The sequence below is a fragment of the Emys orbicularis genome, chromosome 3 (genome assembly GCF_028017835.1).
Source record: "Emys orbicularis isolate rEmyOrb1 chromosome 3, rEmyOrb1.hap1, whole genome shotgun sequence".
Classification (NCBI taxonomy): domain Eukaryota; kingdom Metazoa; phylum Chordata; order Testudines; family Emydidae; genus Emys; species Emys orbicularis.
The window spans coordinates 68,186,187-68,202,609 of NC_088685.1; the positions used below are offsets into that span (position 1 = coordinate 68,186,187).

The following is a 16,423-nucleotide window of genomic DNA, read 5'->3' on the forward strand; positions in this document are numbered from 1 at the left end:
GTGGCGCTCAGGTTCGGCAGGGCGGCTCAGCGGTGGGGGTGTTCGGCGGCGTGGCGCTCCGCGGGGGCGGGTGTTTGGCGGCGCTCCGCAGGGGGGCTGGGGGGTTCGGCGGCGCGGTGCTCCACCGGGGGGGGGGGGGGGTGGCGGCTCAGTGCTGAGGGTGTGTGTTATGGCGGCGCTATGGAGGGCGGCGCTCTTTTTTTTGCTTGGGGCGGCAAAAAAGTTAGAGCCGCCCCTGGCACCAAGGCCCAGTGCCAGGGTGAAAGGCGGATCAAGGCACAAGCCAATGGGGTGGGGGGGGCAGGTGTGCGGCCCCAGTGCAGCAACCGCAGCAGGGTGGAACGTGGAAGTTGTGCCCCACGACACAGCGCGGCGGGGGAGGAGAAGGTCTCGCGGGGGGGGGAGTAGTAACGTCAGCACCGGCCCCCATTTGCAGCCGGTTCGCGGGTTTGTTTTGCGCGGCTCCGGCCCCACCTGAGGGTGGCGCGCGCGGCTCTGGAAGGAGGGGGGGTCGCTCCCCAGGCTGCTGGACAGACTCCGCCCCCCGCGCCTGCGCAGTCCCCTCGCGGCCAGGCCGAGCCCGGAAGCGCGCGGGGGGTGAGCGCACCGCGCGGCCGCGGAGCGGAGCAGGATGCTGAACGTCCCGGCGCAGGCCTTCCCCGCGTCCGGCTCCCAGCAGCGGGCGGCCGCGGGGGGGCGCAGCAAGGTAGGGGCCGGGCAGGCAGGGGGGCTGGCCCCGTCTTTCCCGGCGGTGGCGGGGCGCTGCCTGTTTCGGGGCTGCCGCCCGGCTGCGAAACCTGGGCAGTGCCGCCGCAGGCGGGTGTCGCTCGGCTCTGCCCGGGGCCGGTGAAGCACCACGGGGGCCCCACAGCAGCCGGGCAGGGAGCAGCCAAGCGGCGCCGAGATGCTGTGTGCGCTCGAGCTGGGCCCGGAGTAGTGGGCAGGCGGGGGCTGTCACCCCGGGGGCTGGGAGGCAGCCCTGGGCTGCTCTCCTGCCTCGTGTTTGGAACCAGCTGCGTCCTCATACCGATGCCCTGGGGATCGGGCACCTCTCGCCTGTTCACACGCTTCACTTGCGTATAGCGGGGAAAGCATGCGGAGTGCGGATCAGTTCCTTTCAATGCGAAGAGACAGAGCTGTAGTGCAGCGTTAGTGTCAGGGACTGGCAAGAACAGCTCCAGAATTTCCAAAAGGAAAGTGGCACTTATGGGGGTGCAGCAAGGAAAACCTCTGCTTAATGAAACGTGGTATAATTGGTCTATGGGACTCATTGCCACATTCCATGAGTATAGCAGGATTTGGCATCTTTATATATAATGAAGACAGTCCACAATTACACTGTTGTATTTTTAATAATTTTATAAGGTTAAAGGATCTATCTCCTTGTGCTTCAGGGCCGAAGCTAAGGAGGACACTTGCCCTATGGGCTGACTTTTATAATTGTCCATTTGAAGTTTCTTGCACTTTCCTTTGAAGCATCTGGTACTGGCTACTGTCAGAGATAGAATGCAGGACTAGATAGATTGCCAGTCTGATGGCAAGTCCAGTGTTAACCATAACCCATATGTATTATTTCCTGTTAATTTTCTTTATTAAATCTAAACTTACATGTAGTATTTATCAATGTATATGCTATAAAATTATCTTTTGGAATTTCCTGACTTAATTTTTTTACTTTAATGTTGCGTTAATGCTTTTTTTCTTGTTTAATTTTATGTAGTTGGCAAGTATTGGTGGAACCGTTGTGCTGGGTGCTGTACGAACATTCAAGAACATGCATTCACTGTCCTTAGGAGCTTATGCTTGCTTGTTGCATTTTTGTTTCAAGTTTGTTACACTCTAATAATAGCAAAGTGGTAGGAAGGACATGGGTGGCAGCGATAAGATCAGATTGCTACATAGGTATCTGCACAGCCTTATGGTTCCAGATAATCTGTATGTCTCTTTAGAGAAAGAGGACAGTTACCAGTTCCTTGTTAGACTTTCTAGGTTATCTCAGAATTTATAAAGGATAGCTCTTCTGCTGATGTTAACTTCACATTTTGCAGCTCAAACTCTACATGAGGATGTTTATATCCAATAAAGCTCTTCTGTTTAGGTTCCTAAATAAGTTGGGCCTGGCTTTCAAAAGCCCTGAGGACAGTTGGCTCCTGTTGGCTTCAATAGGAGCAGGATGTGTTCAATGTTTTTAAAATAAGGCTCAATTTATTTAGGAGCCTAACTTATAGGCATCTGCTATGTGAAAATTTTGACCATGTCAAATTTAAATTCCCTATGCAATATTCTCCAGTCCTCCCTTTTTCTTCATCTTCTCTTCTGTACACTCACGTGCTTTTTCACCTCTTTTGCCATATGTAAGGCCTTGTCTACACCCAGCCGCTAGTTTGGCGGCTGGGAATCGAAGTTCCGGGTTCGATTTATCGCGTCTGGTCTGGACGCGATAAATTGATCCCGGAAGCGCTCGCCGTCGACTGCGGTACTCCAGCTCGGCGAGAGGAGTACCGCGGAGTCGACGGGGAGCCTGCCTGCCGCGTGTGGACCGCGTCTGAACCGCGGTAAGTTCGAACTAAGGTATGTCGACTTCAGCTACGTTATTCACGTAGCTGAAGTTGCGTACCTTAGTTCGAAGTTGGGGGTTAGTGTAGACCAGGCCTAAGGCTTGAAAATTTGATCATTGGTTTAAACCTGTTAGGCACAGATTAGTATTAAAGGTGTTAAAGATCAATGCCCAGGTGAGATGCCATCCTCACCTCCAACTTTTGGGAAAGGGAAGGTCCTGCTAGGATGGTATCCCTGGATCTTGCTTGGGGATTTTGGTTTTCTTTTTGGTCAGTCAATGACCGGTAAACTTGGAGATGTGTTTTCTTTGGGTGCTTGAATAGAGGAGGAATAGGTGTATCTATCTCTTCTTGAGCCTCCTAGCTGCTATGCAGTTTGGTGGAGATTCCTCTATCTGATGTGAAGGGTGTGTTTGTAATACTCTCTCTCCCTAAATTGTATTCTTGACTCCCTTCTTTCTGTGAATAGCTCTATTTCTTTTGCTATTCATAGACTTCCCAGCCAGCAGCAGAATGAAACTGATGTGACTCTTCACTACTGCAGTGAAGATTTGGTGTCTGCAGTCCAGTTTGTTGTGGACAAATATCCTCCCAGTGGGTGCTAATGTGGGCAAGGAGAGAGTGGAGAATGTCACTTGCCTCAAGTGAGTAGGTAGCTGTCCTAAGTAGTTTTGCTTTGGTCCAGGGGGTTCCCAATAGCAGTAGAGAAAACAAACAAGAGTGTCATCACTCTATCCATACCCTCTTTGTAAAACAAAACAAAGTAGTCTTTTGAATGTGCACTTTTCCAATAAAAGGTATTACCTCACCCACTTTGTCTCACACTTTTCCTTTAGCATTTTACAATGTTAGCATATATTTTACTTTTTAGGTCCCTTTAAAACCAGGCAGAAGTCTTATGGACTGGATTCGACTAACTAAAAGTGGAAAAGACTTAACTGGATTGAAAGGACGATTAATTGAAGTGACTGAAGAAGAGCTTGCTAAACACAGTAAAAAAGATGATTGCTGGATATGTATAAGAGGTGGGTTATTCACACAAAAAATACATATAGACAGTGTGAGTGTCATTTCTTCTCATTCATAAGTTGGTAGTTTGGGCATGTTTTACAACTTAGGCCAAATCCACTTTTGGCATAAGTGGATATAGCTCTGTTTAAGTTAAAAGTTAAATTGTTTAAGCCAGGAGTGAAATCTGATTTTTAGTGCACAAATTACAGGGATACCCATTTACCTTATTCCCTCTTCTGCCCACTAACCTCCAAATCCATTCTAGATTTTTCCTCTCAACAGAAGACATTTAAAAGGGGCCTCCAAAACTAGAACTGCTGTCATGGTAAATTCTCATGTTGTCAACTGTGGCTTGCAAATTGTGAACCCTGGAAGTTGCTTCTTACAGAGCTAATGCATGTTGTGTAGCTGAGCTTCTTGGAGGAGGTGTGCAGCTTGAACAGTAGTATCAGAATGCTTTGTGCTTATGAAACTATAAAGCCTCCCTGGCTCTTGACGGGGTGTGGTCAGATATTCCCTTGCTATAACATTGTGACAGGTTGGATCACAGAAACCCCCTTCGGGACTGCCACCTGGTGTGCCGAGACTACCTCTGAGCCTGTTTTCCCTGGCACCTTGAGACTTCAGAACCTTTGAGCCAGACACGCTAGCCTGTACAGACACAGACCCAGGTCTGAACCACGTTCCCCAAAAACTGCAGGCTTAACTGAAAACAGCTTAAGAAATGTTCCTGTCTCCAATACGCAGGTACCCAGCTCCCAATGGGGTTCAAACCCCAAATAAATCCATTTTACCCTGTATAAAGCTTATACAGGATAAACTCAAAAATTGTTCGCCCTCTATAACACTGATAAAGAGAGATGCACAGCTGTTTGCCCCCACCCCCGGTATTAATACATACTCTGGGTTAATTAATAAGTAAAAATGATTTTATTAAATACAAAAAGTAGAATTTAGGTTGTTCCAAGTAATAACAGGCAGAACAAAGTGAATTACCAAGCAAAATAAAATAAAACACGCAAATCTAATCCTAATACAGTAAGAAAATTATTACAGATGAAATCTCACCCTCACAGATGTTCCAATAAGCTTCTTTTACAGACTAGCCTCCTTCTACTCTGGGTCCAGCAATCACTCACACCCCTGCAGTTACTGTCCTTTGTTCCAGTTTCTTTCAGGTATCCTTTGGGGGTGGAGAGGCTCTCTCTTGAGCCAGCTGAAGACCAAATGGAGAGGTCTCCCAGGGGCTTAAATAGACTCTCTCTTATGGGTGGAGACCCCCTCCTCTCTCCTATGAAGAATCCAGCTGCAAGCTGGAGTATTGGAGTCACATGGGCAAGTCACATGTCCATGCATGACTCAGAACTTTACAGGTGGCAGCCATTGTTCACATGCTACCTTGAACGTCCCAAATAAACTTCTTATGTGGATTGGAGTCTTCCAGGGTTCCATTGTCCGTTAAGTGTTTCTTAATTGGCACTTGCAAATTCCTTTCTTAAGAAGCTGATCAAATGCTTTACTAAGGCTACTTAAAATCAAACAAGTACACAGCCAATATTCATAACTTCGAATACAAAAATGATACATGTATACAAATAGGATGAATATATTCAACAGATCATAACCTTTACAGAGATATGTTACATGGCATATGTAGCATAAAACATATTCCAGTTATGTCATATATACATTCATAAGCATATTTCCATAAAGCATTATGGGGTGCAACGTCACACCCTCCTCCTGAACTTACTGCCGGAGACTTGGACACTGCCCATGGCGGAGGCAGTATACTTAAAATTCCTGTTTGTCTCTGGTCACACCCTCTTTCAGTACCTTTAAACCGTATGATGTCATTCATAGGTGTTCTAGCAAGGTGCCTGAAAACAGGTTGGGGTGTAGTATTGCTAACAGAATGCAATCAGCAATATCTGTTAAAGTGTAGGTGTCTTGGAATTTAGCCACCAATGCCATGAGGCGATGTGCTTCAGTTTCCCCTTCCACACAGCAGCTTGGGCCTGTTATACTCTTGCTGCTGTGCCAAGCTTCCAGCCTGTTTACAGGTATAAGCTGAAAAGATGTCACCATCCCTAGCATGTACAAAAGTTTTTTCCACAAATCAGGTGCGTCCCACATCTTTAAAGCGTTTACCACTAGTATTAACTCCTTTGTTTTGACCCATAGATGAAGTAGTAAAAGACACAAGATTAACAGCAAATTTACGGCGGACAAGCTTTGTTCACACAATTTAGCTTGTTTAGTGTCTATTACATTTTCCAATTCCTTTGTGTACCATGATCGGTGCCCTGATGCAGATTCTTCTGCCTCTTTGGAGAAGGCTTTTGATTTAGGCATGTGTTTGGGGCTTTGGCAAGGAAAGGGTGTACTGCAACCATGCCTGCCCTCGGCCCCTCCCTCTGGAATTTCTTTGGGTTGGACCTCACCCCCTTGTGGAGCTTCCCAATAGCAGAGTTCTTCTTCCCCCAGCCTTGAAGAGACAGTGTTATTTTTTACAAGAGTGGCAGGAATAACATTCTTTAATGGAGTGCTTTGGATCGGTAAGATCCCCTCGGAGACCCCACTCTTTGCCCCCAACAGGTCAGCTGGATGGACTCCCCCTCCAGGAGATCTGACCCCCAGTCTTCCCTTAAAACCTGATCCACAGGAGAGGAGTCTGACATTTTAAATGCAGATTTTTCACCCTCCTCCTGGGAAAGAGCCTCCCTACAAAAGGTGGGTAGACTCTTCTGTCCCCCCTCACCTTCCGTCTGGACTTCCCTCTCTGGGCTCCCCCCTGGGTCAGTATAACTCCAAAAGGGAAGGTGACCCTGGTCCAGCTGTGGGCTCACAGCTACCAGCTATGACAGACCCTTCACTGGCCAGCAAAATCCCCCCCTTTCCCTCAGGTTGGGCTTGCTTCCTGCTACAGAGTCCCTGGGGTCTGTTCCCACCACAGTGGTTACCAGGACCCCAACTTCCACCTTCGGGATACATGTCTCTATGCACCCCATGGCAGGCCCTGTGCCCTGCTGACCTGCAACTTCCTGGCAGTCAGCAGCTGGGATGGCCTCCTGCTTACAAGGTGGAATTCTCCCCTCCCCCAGGCAGATGATCATGGGACAGGAGCTGGCTTTGTTCAGCCCCTCCTGTAGGGACTTGCCTTGAGCCCCGGGGCTACAGGAACTGGTTACAGCCATTCCTGCCCCCAAAGCTGCATCCTTCATTGCTACAGAGGAATTTAAGAGACACCTTCCTATTCCCCCAGCAGTCCATGTGGCCTCATCTCCTTCCCCTCCCTTCCCCCCCCCCCCCCCGCGGGCTTTTAGCACAAGATTCCTTCTCGATGCTAACCAACCCTGGTACAGATTCTGCCACATCAGAGAAATCATTCCCCAGTAGAAACAGTGCAAAATTGTGTGCCACTGTTGCAACCATCAGCTCAGCCTGCAAATAACCAGTTTCCATGTGCACCTTACCTAAAGGTGCAAGGATTTTGTAACCTCCCACCAGTTCTGCCATTTCCCCTGGCAACAAATCCTTCTCTTGGATCAGGTCCCTCCTGACCACAGAAATCTCTGCACCCGTGTCCCTTAAACCAACAAGCATTTTCCCATTAAGTTTAACAGCATGCATATGCTCACTGCTCGGTTGTGTAGAAGCAACCTTTACAAATCCTGTGTGGAAAGAGGCAGCAGCCTGGCTCTGAGAAGCAGCAGCTTCATGTGTTACCTGCTGCCTGCTCCCAATCAGCAAGGGACACTTATTCCTCAGGTGCTCAGTGGACTTACAATGATAGCACCTCTTGGGCTCCTCTGCTTGTACAGGAGATTTGTGACAAGTAACGGGAATGGGGAGGTGAACGCCCAGCCTCCTTTTTCCCAGGGGTAAAACAGTAATTGTGCTTTCCACCAACCCTGTACCCCTCTGCCAGTGGTTTATGTTTAATTGCAGCTTGTGACCGCTCGAAAGAGTCTGCAAACTCAGCTAATTCTCCCGCTGCATTCACCTTTTTGTCCCACAAATACTGTTTTACATCATCGCTGCACATATTCAGGAATTGTTCCTGAGTAACCAAATCTCACATTCTTTCAAAGCTTGTAATGACTTTTCCCCTCACCCACTTATCTAACAAGTCTCTCATTTCATTTACATAAGCCACATTACTCAATCCAGATCCCCTTTTAAGACTCCTGAATTTAGGTTTCAGGTGTAATCTGAAACTGTTTCAAAATCAGTTCCTTAAATTTACCATAGTTTTGAAGCATCATTAATAGGCATCTTATTGAATATGTCCAGAGCTCTTCCAGTCAATTTTGCTATCAATGTGGTCATCTTTTGATCTTCAGGGATAGCATGGAGGGTGCACAGTCTCTCAAAGGTGATGAAATAATCAGCAATATCGCTGGATTCATCATACTGTGGACATAGTCACTCCCATTTGTGGATTTTTGGGGAAGTAGAGCCAGCTGCTGGAGGGTTTTGTCTCTTCCACTCCATAACAGCCAGTTCATGCTTCTGGGCCTCAATCTGGGCCTGTATTTCTCTGTCTTTTAACTCCAGGGCTCTCTTGTCCCTGGCTGCCTCTGCTTCCATAGCCCTTTTGTGGGCAGCTTCCTCCCTGGCTGCCTCTGCTTCTATAGCCCTTCTGTGCACAGTTTCCTCTGCTTCTTTGAGCTTCAATTGAAACTCATGGTCCTTTGCCTTCTCTTCTGCTTCCAGTCTGGCCAGCTCTAGTTTAGTAGCTGCCTCGCTGGCAGTCATTTTCCTGCTCTCTTGTGCTGGGCCACACCCCTCTGCTGTTCACTGAAACTGAAATGCACTCAGCTCAGGGGCTTCTAGTTAACAGAGACTTTCCCAGTGCCCAGTGTTCAGTCTTTCTGGGCAATTTGCAACTTGTGCAGTTCTAGCTTCTTCTGATCTTCACTCTTACTTATTTTGCTTACTTTTCTGTCCCTATTTCCCTTACCCGAAATAAGCAAACAGAAAATAACAAACCAGTAACCACTTTGTCTGTTCTCCAGCCACCACGCCCAAAATTCACTTAAAATCACTATCCGTATCTCAAAGCAATCAACTGTGCACAGACCCTGCTCGACTACGCCACTGTGACGGGTTGGATCACAGAAACCCCTTGAGAACTGCCAACTGATGTGCTGGGACTACCTCTGAGCCCATTTTCCCTGGCAGCTTGAGACTTCAGTACCCTACCTGGTTGGAGCCAGACATGCTAGCCTGCTACAAACACAGACCCAGGTCTGAACCACGTCCCCCAAAAACTGTAGACTTAACTGAAAACAGCTTAAGAAGTGTTCCTGTCTCCAACACTCAGGTACCCAGCTCCCAATGAGGTCCAACCCCAAATAAATCCATTTTACCCTGTATAAAGCTTATACAGGATAAACTCATAAATTGTTCGCCCTCTATAACACCGATAAAGAGATATGCACAGCTGTTTGCCCCCACCCCCGGTATTAATACATACTCTGGGTTAATTAATAAGTAAAAGTGATTTTATTAAATACAAAAAGTAGAATTTAAGGTGTTCCAAGTAATAACAGACAGAACAAAGTGAATTACCAAGCAAAATGAAATAAAACATGCAAATTTTATCCTAATACAGTAAGAAAATTATTACAGATGAAATCTCACCCTCACAGATGCTCCAATAAGCTTCTTTTACAGACTAGCCTCCTTCTACTCTGGGTCTAGCAATCACTCACACCCCTGCAGTTATTGTCCTTTGTTCCAGTTTCTTTCAGGTATCTTTTGGGGGTGGAGAGGTTATCTCTTGAGCCAGCTGAAGACCAAATGGAGGGGTCTCCCAGGGGCTTAAATAGACTTTCTCTTGTGGGTGGAGACCCCCCTCCTCTCTCCTGTGAAGAATCCAGCTGCAAGTCTGGAGTCACATGGGCAAGTCACATGTCCATGCATGACTCAGAATTTTACAGGTGACAGCCATTGTTCACATGCTACCTTGAACATCCCAAGTAGACTTCTTATGTGGATTGGAGTCTTCCAGGGTTCCATTGTCCGTTAAGTGTTTCTTGATTGGGCACTTAACTTGCAAATTCCTTTCTTAAGAAGCTGACCAAATGCCTTACTAAGGCTACTTAAAAATCAAACAAGTATACAGACAATATTCATAACTTTGAATACAAAAATGATACATGCATACAAGTAGGATGAATATATTCAATAGATCATAACCTTTACAGAGATATGTTACATGGCATATGTAGCATAAAACATATTCCAGTTATGTCATATATGCATTCATAAGCATATTTCCATAAAGCATTATGGGGTGCAACATCACAAACATTTTAGTGAGATTTAGTGTGTGTTTGCTTTCAACTCAGCCATCGTGGTGAAGTGAGACCATGTCCCTTCCAAGGTCAGTCTATGCTAGCTGGTCTCTTGAATGTTGGAGTGTTTGTCACTATACTTTGGAATACCCCACTTGGTGTGTGTTTTGTATGGAAATCTTTTTCTCCACCCTTGCTTCCCTCTAAAGCACTCACACAGAGCTGAGCATATTTTAGTCTTGTCATATATTTGTATATTAAAATGACAGAATGCAGTTTCTTACATGGGATCAAACTAAAACCAATATGAAACAGCAAGATCAATATAAAAAAGTTGGCAAAAGTATGAAAGTCAAAATGCTGACATGCAGACAATCTTTACCCTGTCAGAGTTCAAAAAATACTAACAGATGAAGGAGCTTTAGTAATAACTTTTAATATTATTGTCTTTAAATTTTTTTTGACTTACATGATAGTCTAAGGGAGAAGTAAGCATGTGTGTAAGCGCATATTCGTATCCTTATGTCTTTAATATAATAATGCAAATTACAGTTGTTTACATTTAGCTGTAGCAGATGTCTGTGGTAACTAATTTTTTTAAATGACTTCTACTGAATCTTAGATCAAACATTCCAGTAAAAGCACCTCATCTTTCTTTGGCCTCGTAGTAATTAAAATAAATGTATTGTGAAAACCAAAGCTCTTGGTATAAGCAGTGTTCTTCTGGATATTTGATTGCTGGTATGCAGCTCAGTGGTTAGTTGAGAATAGCATATTGAGCACGTAGTTGTTTGTATTTCTTTTCCTAACCATTTTTCTCCCAAACTGGCAAAGCGTATGTTTGCAGACAGTTTAGTAATTTTTTATAGACCTCAATCTTCATAAACTCATTTAACATAAGTGTGATGTGGGGCAGCAGTGCCTTCATAGAAATAGTCCCTTACTTTCTGGGCTAGGAGAGGCTAGAATTGTCCTGGGGTAAAGCACTACTTCTTGATAAGAGGAGAAAAATATCACAATATCGACTTTTTTGACTCTTTAAGGAGTAGCTTTGATATACTCTGAATGGAGTTTATGCCATTCAAAAGTTGGTTTGGAACAAAACAGAACAGTTTACTGCCACATGCTTGATCTTGGACATACTTGCAAAAGTATAGTGGTAGTATAGTCAAAAGAAAGCTTGAGTACCATGGTATCTTCTGCATCTCAGTCTTCATCCAGAAAGAACCTCTTCCTGTAGTCCATCCAAAACACGGCTGCAATATCTTTCTTTCCTGCTGTTCTGACAATCTCTCCCCATTCTGGCTTCCCTTCTCCCGAGCTGCTGGGGCTTGGGGCTTCAGCCCCCCGGCTCTGCTCCGATCCCAGTTTCAGCCTCGTGGGGGGGGCCCGCACCAGGGCTCCCCATAGGTCTGCTCCCGGTTTCAGTGGGGGGCGCTGGGGCTCAGGGCTTTAGCTATGGGGGAGCGCTGGGATTTAAACCAGTGTCCCCCTGTAGCTAAATCCCTGAGCCCCAGCGCCCCCCGTGGGGCTGAAGCCAGGAACAGAGCTGCAGGGCTGAAGCCCCGGTACTTCCTGCGGGGCTGAAGCCAGGAATGGAGCCTCAGGGCTGAAGCCCTAAGCCCCAGTGCTCCCCACGGTGCTCCCGAGGGTCAGAAGCCCCGAGGCCCCCCCGCCCCCGGTGGCTGAAGCTCTGAGCCTCCGAGGCAGTACAGTATTTGCTGGGTTGGTGTTTTGGTTTTGTTTTGTCTCCACTGCTGCCTGATTGATTATTTTCAGGTCCACATGGTTAAGGCAGTGATTTAGTCATGGGTATTTTTAGTAAAAGTCATTGACAGGTCACGGGCAATAAACAAAAATTCACGGCCCATGACCTGTCCATGACTTTTACTATACAGTATACCCCTGACTAAATCTTAACTGGGTGGGGGGGCACTGCTATGGAGGATCAGGGGGCCGCTGCTCGGGGGAGGATACGGGGGGGGCTGCTGCTTTGGGGGGGGGGGACAGGGGCCACCGAGCAGCGGCTGCTCCTGCTGCTCCTGGGGCCGCTCACCTACTGCTGCTCCCACAGCCCCCGGGACTGCTGCTCAGGTGGTTCCCAGGGCCAGCCGCACCGGCCGCTGCTCTGTCGGTCCCTGGGGCCAGCTGCCCAGAGCATCCTGAGCAGTGGTCGATGCGGCTGGCCCTGGGGCCGCTCCAGCAATGGCCTGTGTGGCTGTCCCTTGGGCCACCTGAGCAGCTCGGGCAGCCCTGGGGTCAGCCACAGCAGCCGCTGCAGAAGTCACGGAGGTTGCAGAAAGTCACGAAATCTGCAACCTCCATGACAGACACGGAGCCCTACACATAGTGTCTGGTTGACTGATAAGTCCGTAACTCTGGTATTCGGATCTTTGAGGTTCTATTGTATTTGCTTGGCACATTTCACCTGTGTAGCATATTGTACTCAAGGACCATAAAATATTTAAAGTTATGAAGGTCCCTGAAGTTGTAACCACATCTCTAAGTACATGATTTGTGAGAACTTAGTACTAGTACTGTATGTCTCATACACTGTTTTGGGTTTTTCCATGTATGGTCATATGGGGCCTAATCAAAGCCCATTGAAGTGAATGGGAGTCTTTCTTTTGTCTTCTGTAGGCCTTGGATCAGGCTCACGTGCATGAGAAGAGACCATTCCAAGCATAAGTGATGGCAGGAAATAGAATGAAGAACAGAGTGATAGAAGGACACAGAGAAATAGAGGCCTGGAAAGAGCATAGGGAGTGGGAGAGGAAAAGAATGACGATGTAGGCTGTGGCAAAAATATGAAGGGCTTTGAGAGGGTGGATAAAGCACATAGACTTGATACCGAAGAGGAAGAATGCTAAATAGATTTGGGGAAGGGTGTGTGTGTGTGTGTGTGTGTGTGTGTGTGTGTGTGTGTGTGTGTGTGTGTGTGTGAGAGAGAGAGAGAGAGATTGCTGTGCAGACAGCCCAGGGAGGGAGGCAGGGGCTGATGTCGGGGTTTCCCCCACCCCCTGCCTCAGGACTGGTTGCTTCTTGCCGCTGTCTGAACTTACAAGACAGCCTGCAGACACACACTCTGTCCCCCAAAACACACTGTCTCTCTCCCCCTCTCCATACACACACAGACACACTCCCTGTCACACACTCTCTCTTTCCCCCACTTCAGTTGTAAAGCAGCTGGCAATGTAGTAGGATGCCCATGGAACAATGGGATTGGGAAACCTGCATCATGTGATGCTGTGCCTTCCCCATAAGGCATTGCAAACCCTTCCCAAAGCACTCTGCAGCCAGTTGCACAGTGGGATAGCTACCACAATGCACTGCTGTCTTTGCTGTTGCAAGAGCTGCTAATGTGGATGCGCTCCAGCGTCACAGGGAGCAATGTGAACACGCAACAGCGTTTTAATTCCAGTGTCTTAATAAAAGTGGTATAACTTGTGACGTAGAAACTTGCCACTGTAGACATATCTTTCAGGTGTAAATCTTGGAAATAAACTTGAGCTAAAAATGGTTCAGTTTTTGAGGACAAGGAGTAGAACAATGTCTCTTGGGAGGATCTGTATTTGAACAGTTTTGATGTCTTAGCAGGGAGTGACTGGAAACTTTAAATTTGTTAGGGACCCTAGGGCCTGATTTTCAGAGGTGATCTGGAGTAATGGATGGGCAGGACCTCTAGAAATCAGGCCCTAGGTTGAAAGTGTGCTTATTGGTGGTCTGCTGAAGCTCTACGTAGATTTGAAAGTTACAAGGGTTTAAACAGTGTTCTGTACATGCAAACTAATGTTTATTGAATAAGAGTTCATTGGCTCTGAGCATGTGTGTGAATGTAAAAGGTGTATTGGAAATGTTTTGGAGGATCCCTTGCCTCACTGAGTGCATGTCATACAGGACTGAGCTTTTTATTGTAGCTGCACATACATGAATTTCTTTTGTTTTTGTAATTTTTCCTAGTAAAAAACCCTAGTAAACGCCATACATAAAACCTCCATTAAAAACATTAAGATTGTGAATTGAAGCACTCACAAGTCTGGGTATGGCAAAGTTATGTCTGCATGTATTATAATAGCTTTAATTACATGGTCACATGTAACTTATTTTCTTCAACATTCCTGCTTTGTTTGCACAGGTTGAGTGGTGAATGGGGTAGTATTTTGTAGTTCAATAAGGCTGTAGTTAAATAAGGTTGCGAGGTTATTACATGGGCAGGATGTCATGTTGCTGAGGGCATGAAGAAGGTCAGTTTGTTTTGTTCTTTTAAAGCTTAGAAAAGTTAAATTCTGTGTAAAGGCGTCTTCCAGGCATTCTTCTAAGCTAGGCATATTTTTGGCACAGAACAGATTTAGTCACTTTTAAATCAATATTCTAAAACAGTCATCTGTTGTATCTTGATTTTAAACTTTAGGCCTTAATCCTGCCAAGACATGAGCAGTTGACTAACTTTAAACATGAGAGTAGACCCATTGATTTCAATTGGACAACTCATGCTTAAGTCTTCGCAGGACTGGGATTTTAGGCTGCCTGATATTACTCCATTTAATTAAACAAAATAGCTGTTGTATGACGTAGCGATATGGAAATTTCCAGTCTGCTTCATTTTAAAATGTTTCTCTTTGTTCATTATTGTATTACTGATGATTGAAGTATAGTGCAGTAGTATTTCATAATATTCTTTATGCCAAGATCTCTCTGCTGTTTCCCATGACTGAAGAACATTGAAATACTTTAAAATTAAAATTTGTTTTCTCCAAATAATTTAAAATACACATTTTTAATTAGGGAATTCTTTGCTATGATTTATACCTCCATTCTTTGATGCAGGACTTGTGTATAACGTCACTCCATATATGGAGTATCACCCTGGTGGTGATGATGAGCTAATGCGAGCGGCAGGAACAGATGGCACAGATCTCTTTGATCAGGTAAGAATACTGGAAGTAAATGACACTCACTTTCTTAAAAGGTGTTCTGAAAATTGCACATTTTCTGAGTTTCTTAGGGCATTTGGTGCATGGAGAGGGGAAAAAAGTTGTTAAAACATGTTCAGGACTTGGGTTCCAATACAGTAAAGCCTGACCATTCTTCCATTTCCACTTTGGTGTTTTAGACTATAGAGTTGGAGTATTTCTTATGGCTAAAGCTCTGAAGAACCACTGAAAATTAAAAATCCTTAGTTTCTCAAATCCTTTTATAGCAGAAAACTTGCTATTGATCTTGTTTATAGATCTGACTAATCCTCCTCTACTGTGTTCCCACTTTTTTCACTGCATTTAACTTCTTGTCCTTGATTTCAAAGCCCTACATATCTCCTCTAGACTTCTATCATGTTACGCCCCATTTCCTCTTCTCCACCCACAGTGTTGGTCTTGATGCACTGTTTGTCCAGTTGTCCGACAATGGTTTCATGCCTTTTTTTGTACTACTCCTTATCATGGAAACTGTCCCAATTCCAGTCTGATAAATCACTGCCTTTTCTTCATTCATATGACTCCTTAAGATTAACTGCTTCTCTGATGCCCACAAGAATGTAATTCAGCCATGATCATATATATGTACCTAAACTGTATGATCTTACTGTTATATATCTTCTACTTCTTCACCATCCCCTTTCCTGTTCTTTGTTACTCTTACACATCACCTCTAAACTAGTTTTAGCTCTCTGGGGCGGGAGCAATATTTCCTATTTGTCCTTCAAAATAGCTAGCACACTGACTTAGGTCATGTAAACATAATAAAAAATTACAGTAAATAACTATTCAAAGAATCCAGGAGTAACTTTAAAGACTGCTGAATCCAAATATTTGCAAAGCATGAAATATAGTGAACAAATTACAGTATCTCCCATTTTCCGAGGGTCCAGGAAAGAAAGATGACCAGTTGACTTCCAGTACAAAAGACAATGAAGCAAAATAAACATGTAAAAAAATCAAACTCTGATTAATAAAAGGTCCTTGGATATGTACTAATACCTTTGTGGCCCTGATGCTCCTGCCTGTGTTGATTAATGTAGCACGGGGGTGGGCAAACATTTTGACCCGGGGGCCTCATCTGAGTATGGAAATTATATGGTGGCACATGAATGCTTGCGAAATTGGGGTTGGGGAGCAGGAGTGGGTGAGGGCTCCAACTGGGGGTGCAGGCTCTGGGGTGGGGCCAGGAATGAGGAGTTCAAGGTGTTTGAGGGGGCTCCGGGCTGGGGGTTGGGGTGCGTGGGGAGGTGAGGGCTTGGGGTGCAGGCTCTGGGGTGGGGTGGGATGAGGGGTTTGGGGTGCAGGAGGGGGCTCTGGGCTGGGACTGAGGGGTTCGAAGGGCGGGAGGGGGCTCGGGGCTGGGGCAGGGGGTTGGGGCGTGGGAGGAGATCGGGGTGCAGGCTCAGGGAGACGCTCACCTCAAGCAGCTCTGGGAAGCAGCGGCATGTCCCCCCTCCGGCTCCTATGCGGAGGCGCGGCCAGGTTCCCAGCCAATGGGAGTTGCGGGGGTGGCGCTTGGGGCAGGGGCAGTGTGCGGAGCCCCCTGGCTGCCCCTACACATAGGAGCTGGAGG

General features: G+C 46.2%; 1 protein-coding gene across 1 annotated transcript in view; it reads left to right on the forward strand.

Annotated features, from left to right (window-relative positions):
• The first annotated feature begins 631 nt into the window (after positions 1-631).
• Positions 632-16,423, forward strand: part of LOC135876372 (cytochrome b5 reductase 4) — an 80,576-nt gene continuing 64,784 nt past the window's right edge. Inside the window, exons 1-3 of the mRNA XM_065401561.1 lie at positions 632-706; positions 3,430-3,583; positions 14,702-14,802. Of these exons, the coding sequence (XP_065257633.1) occupies positions 632-706; positions 3,430-3,583; positions 14,702-14,802 (330 nt within the window). The remainder of the gene's footprint in view (positions 707-3,429; positions 3,584-14,701; positions 14,803-16,423) is intronic.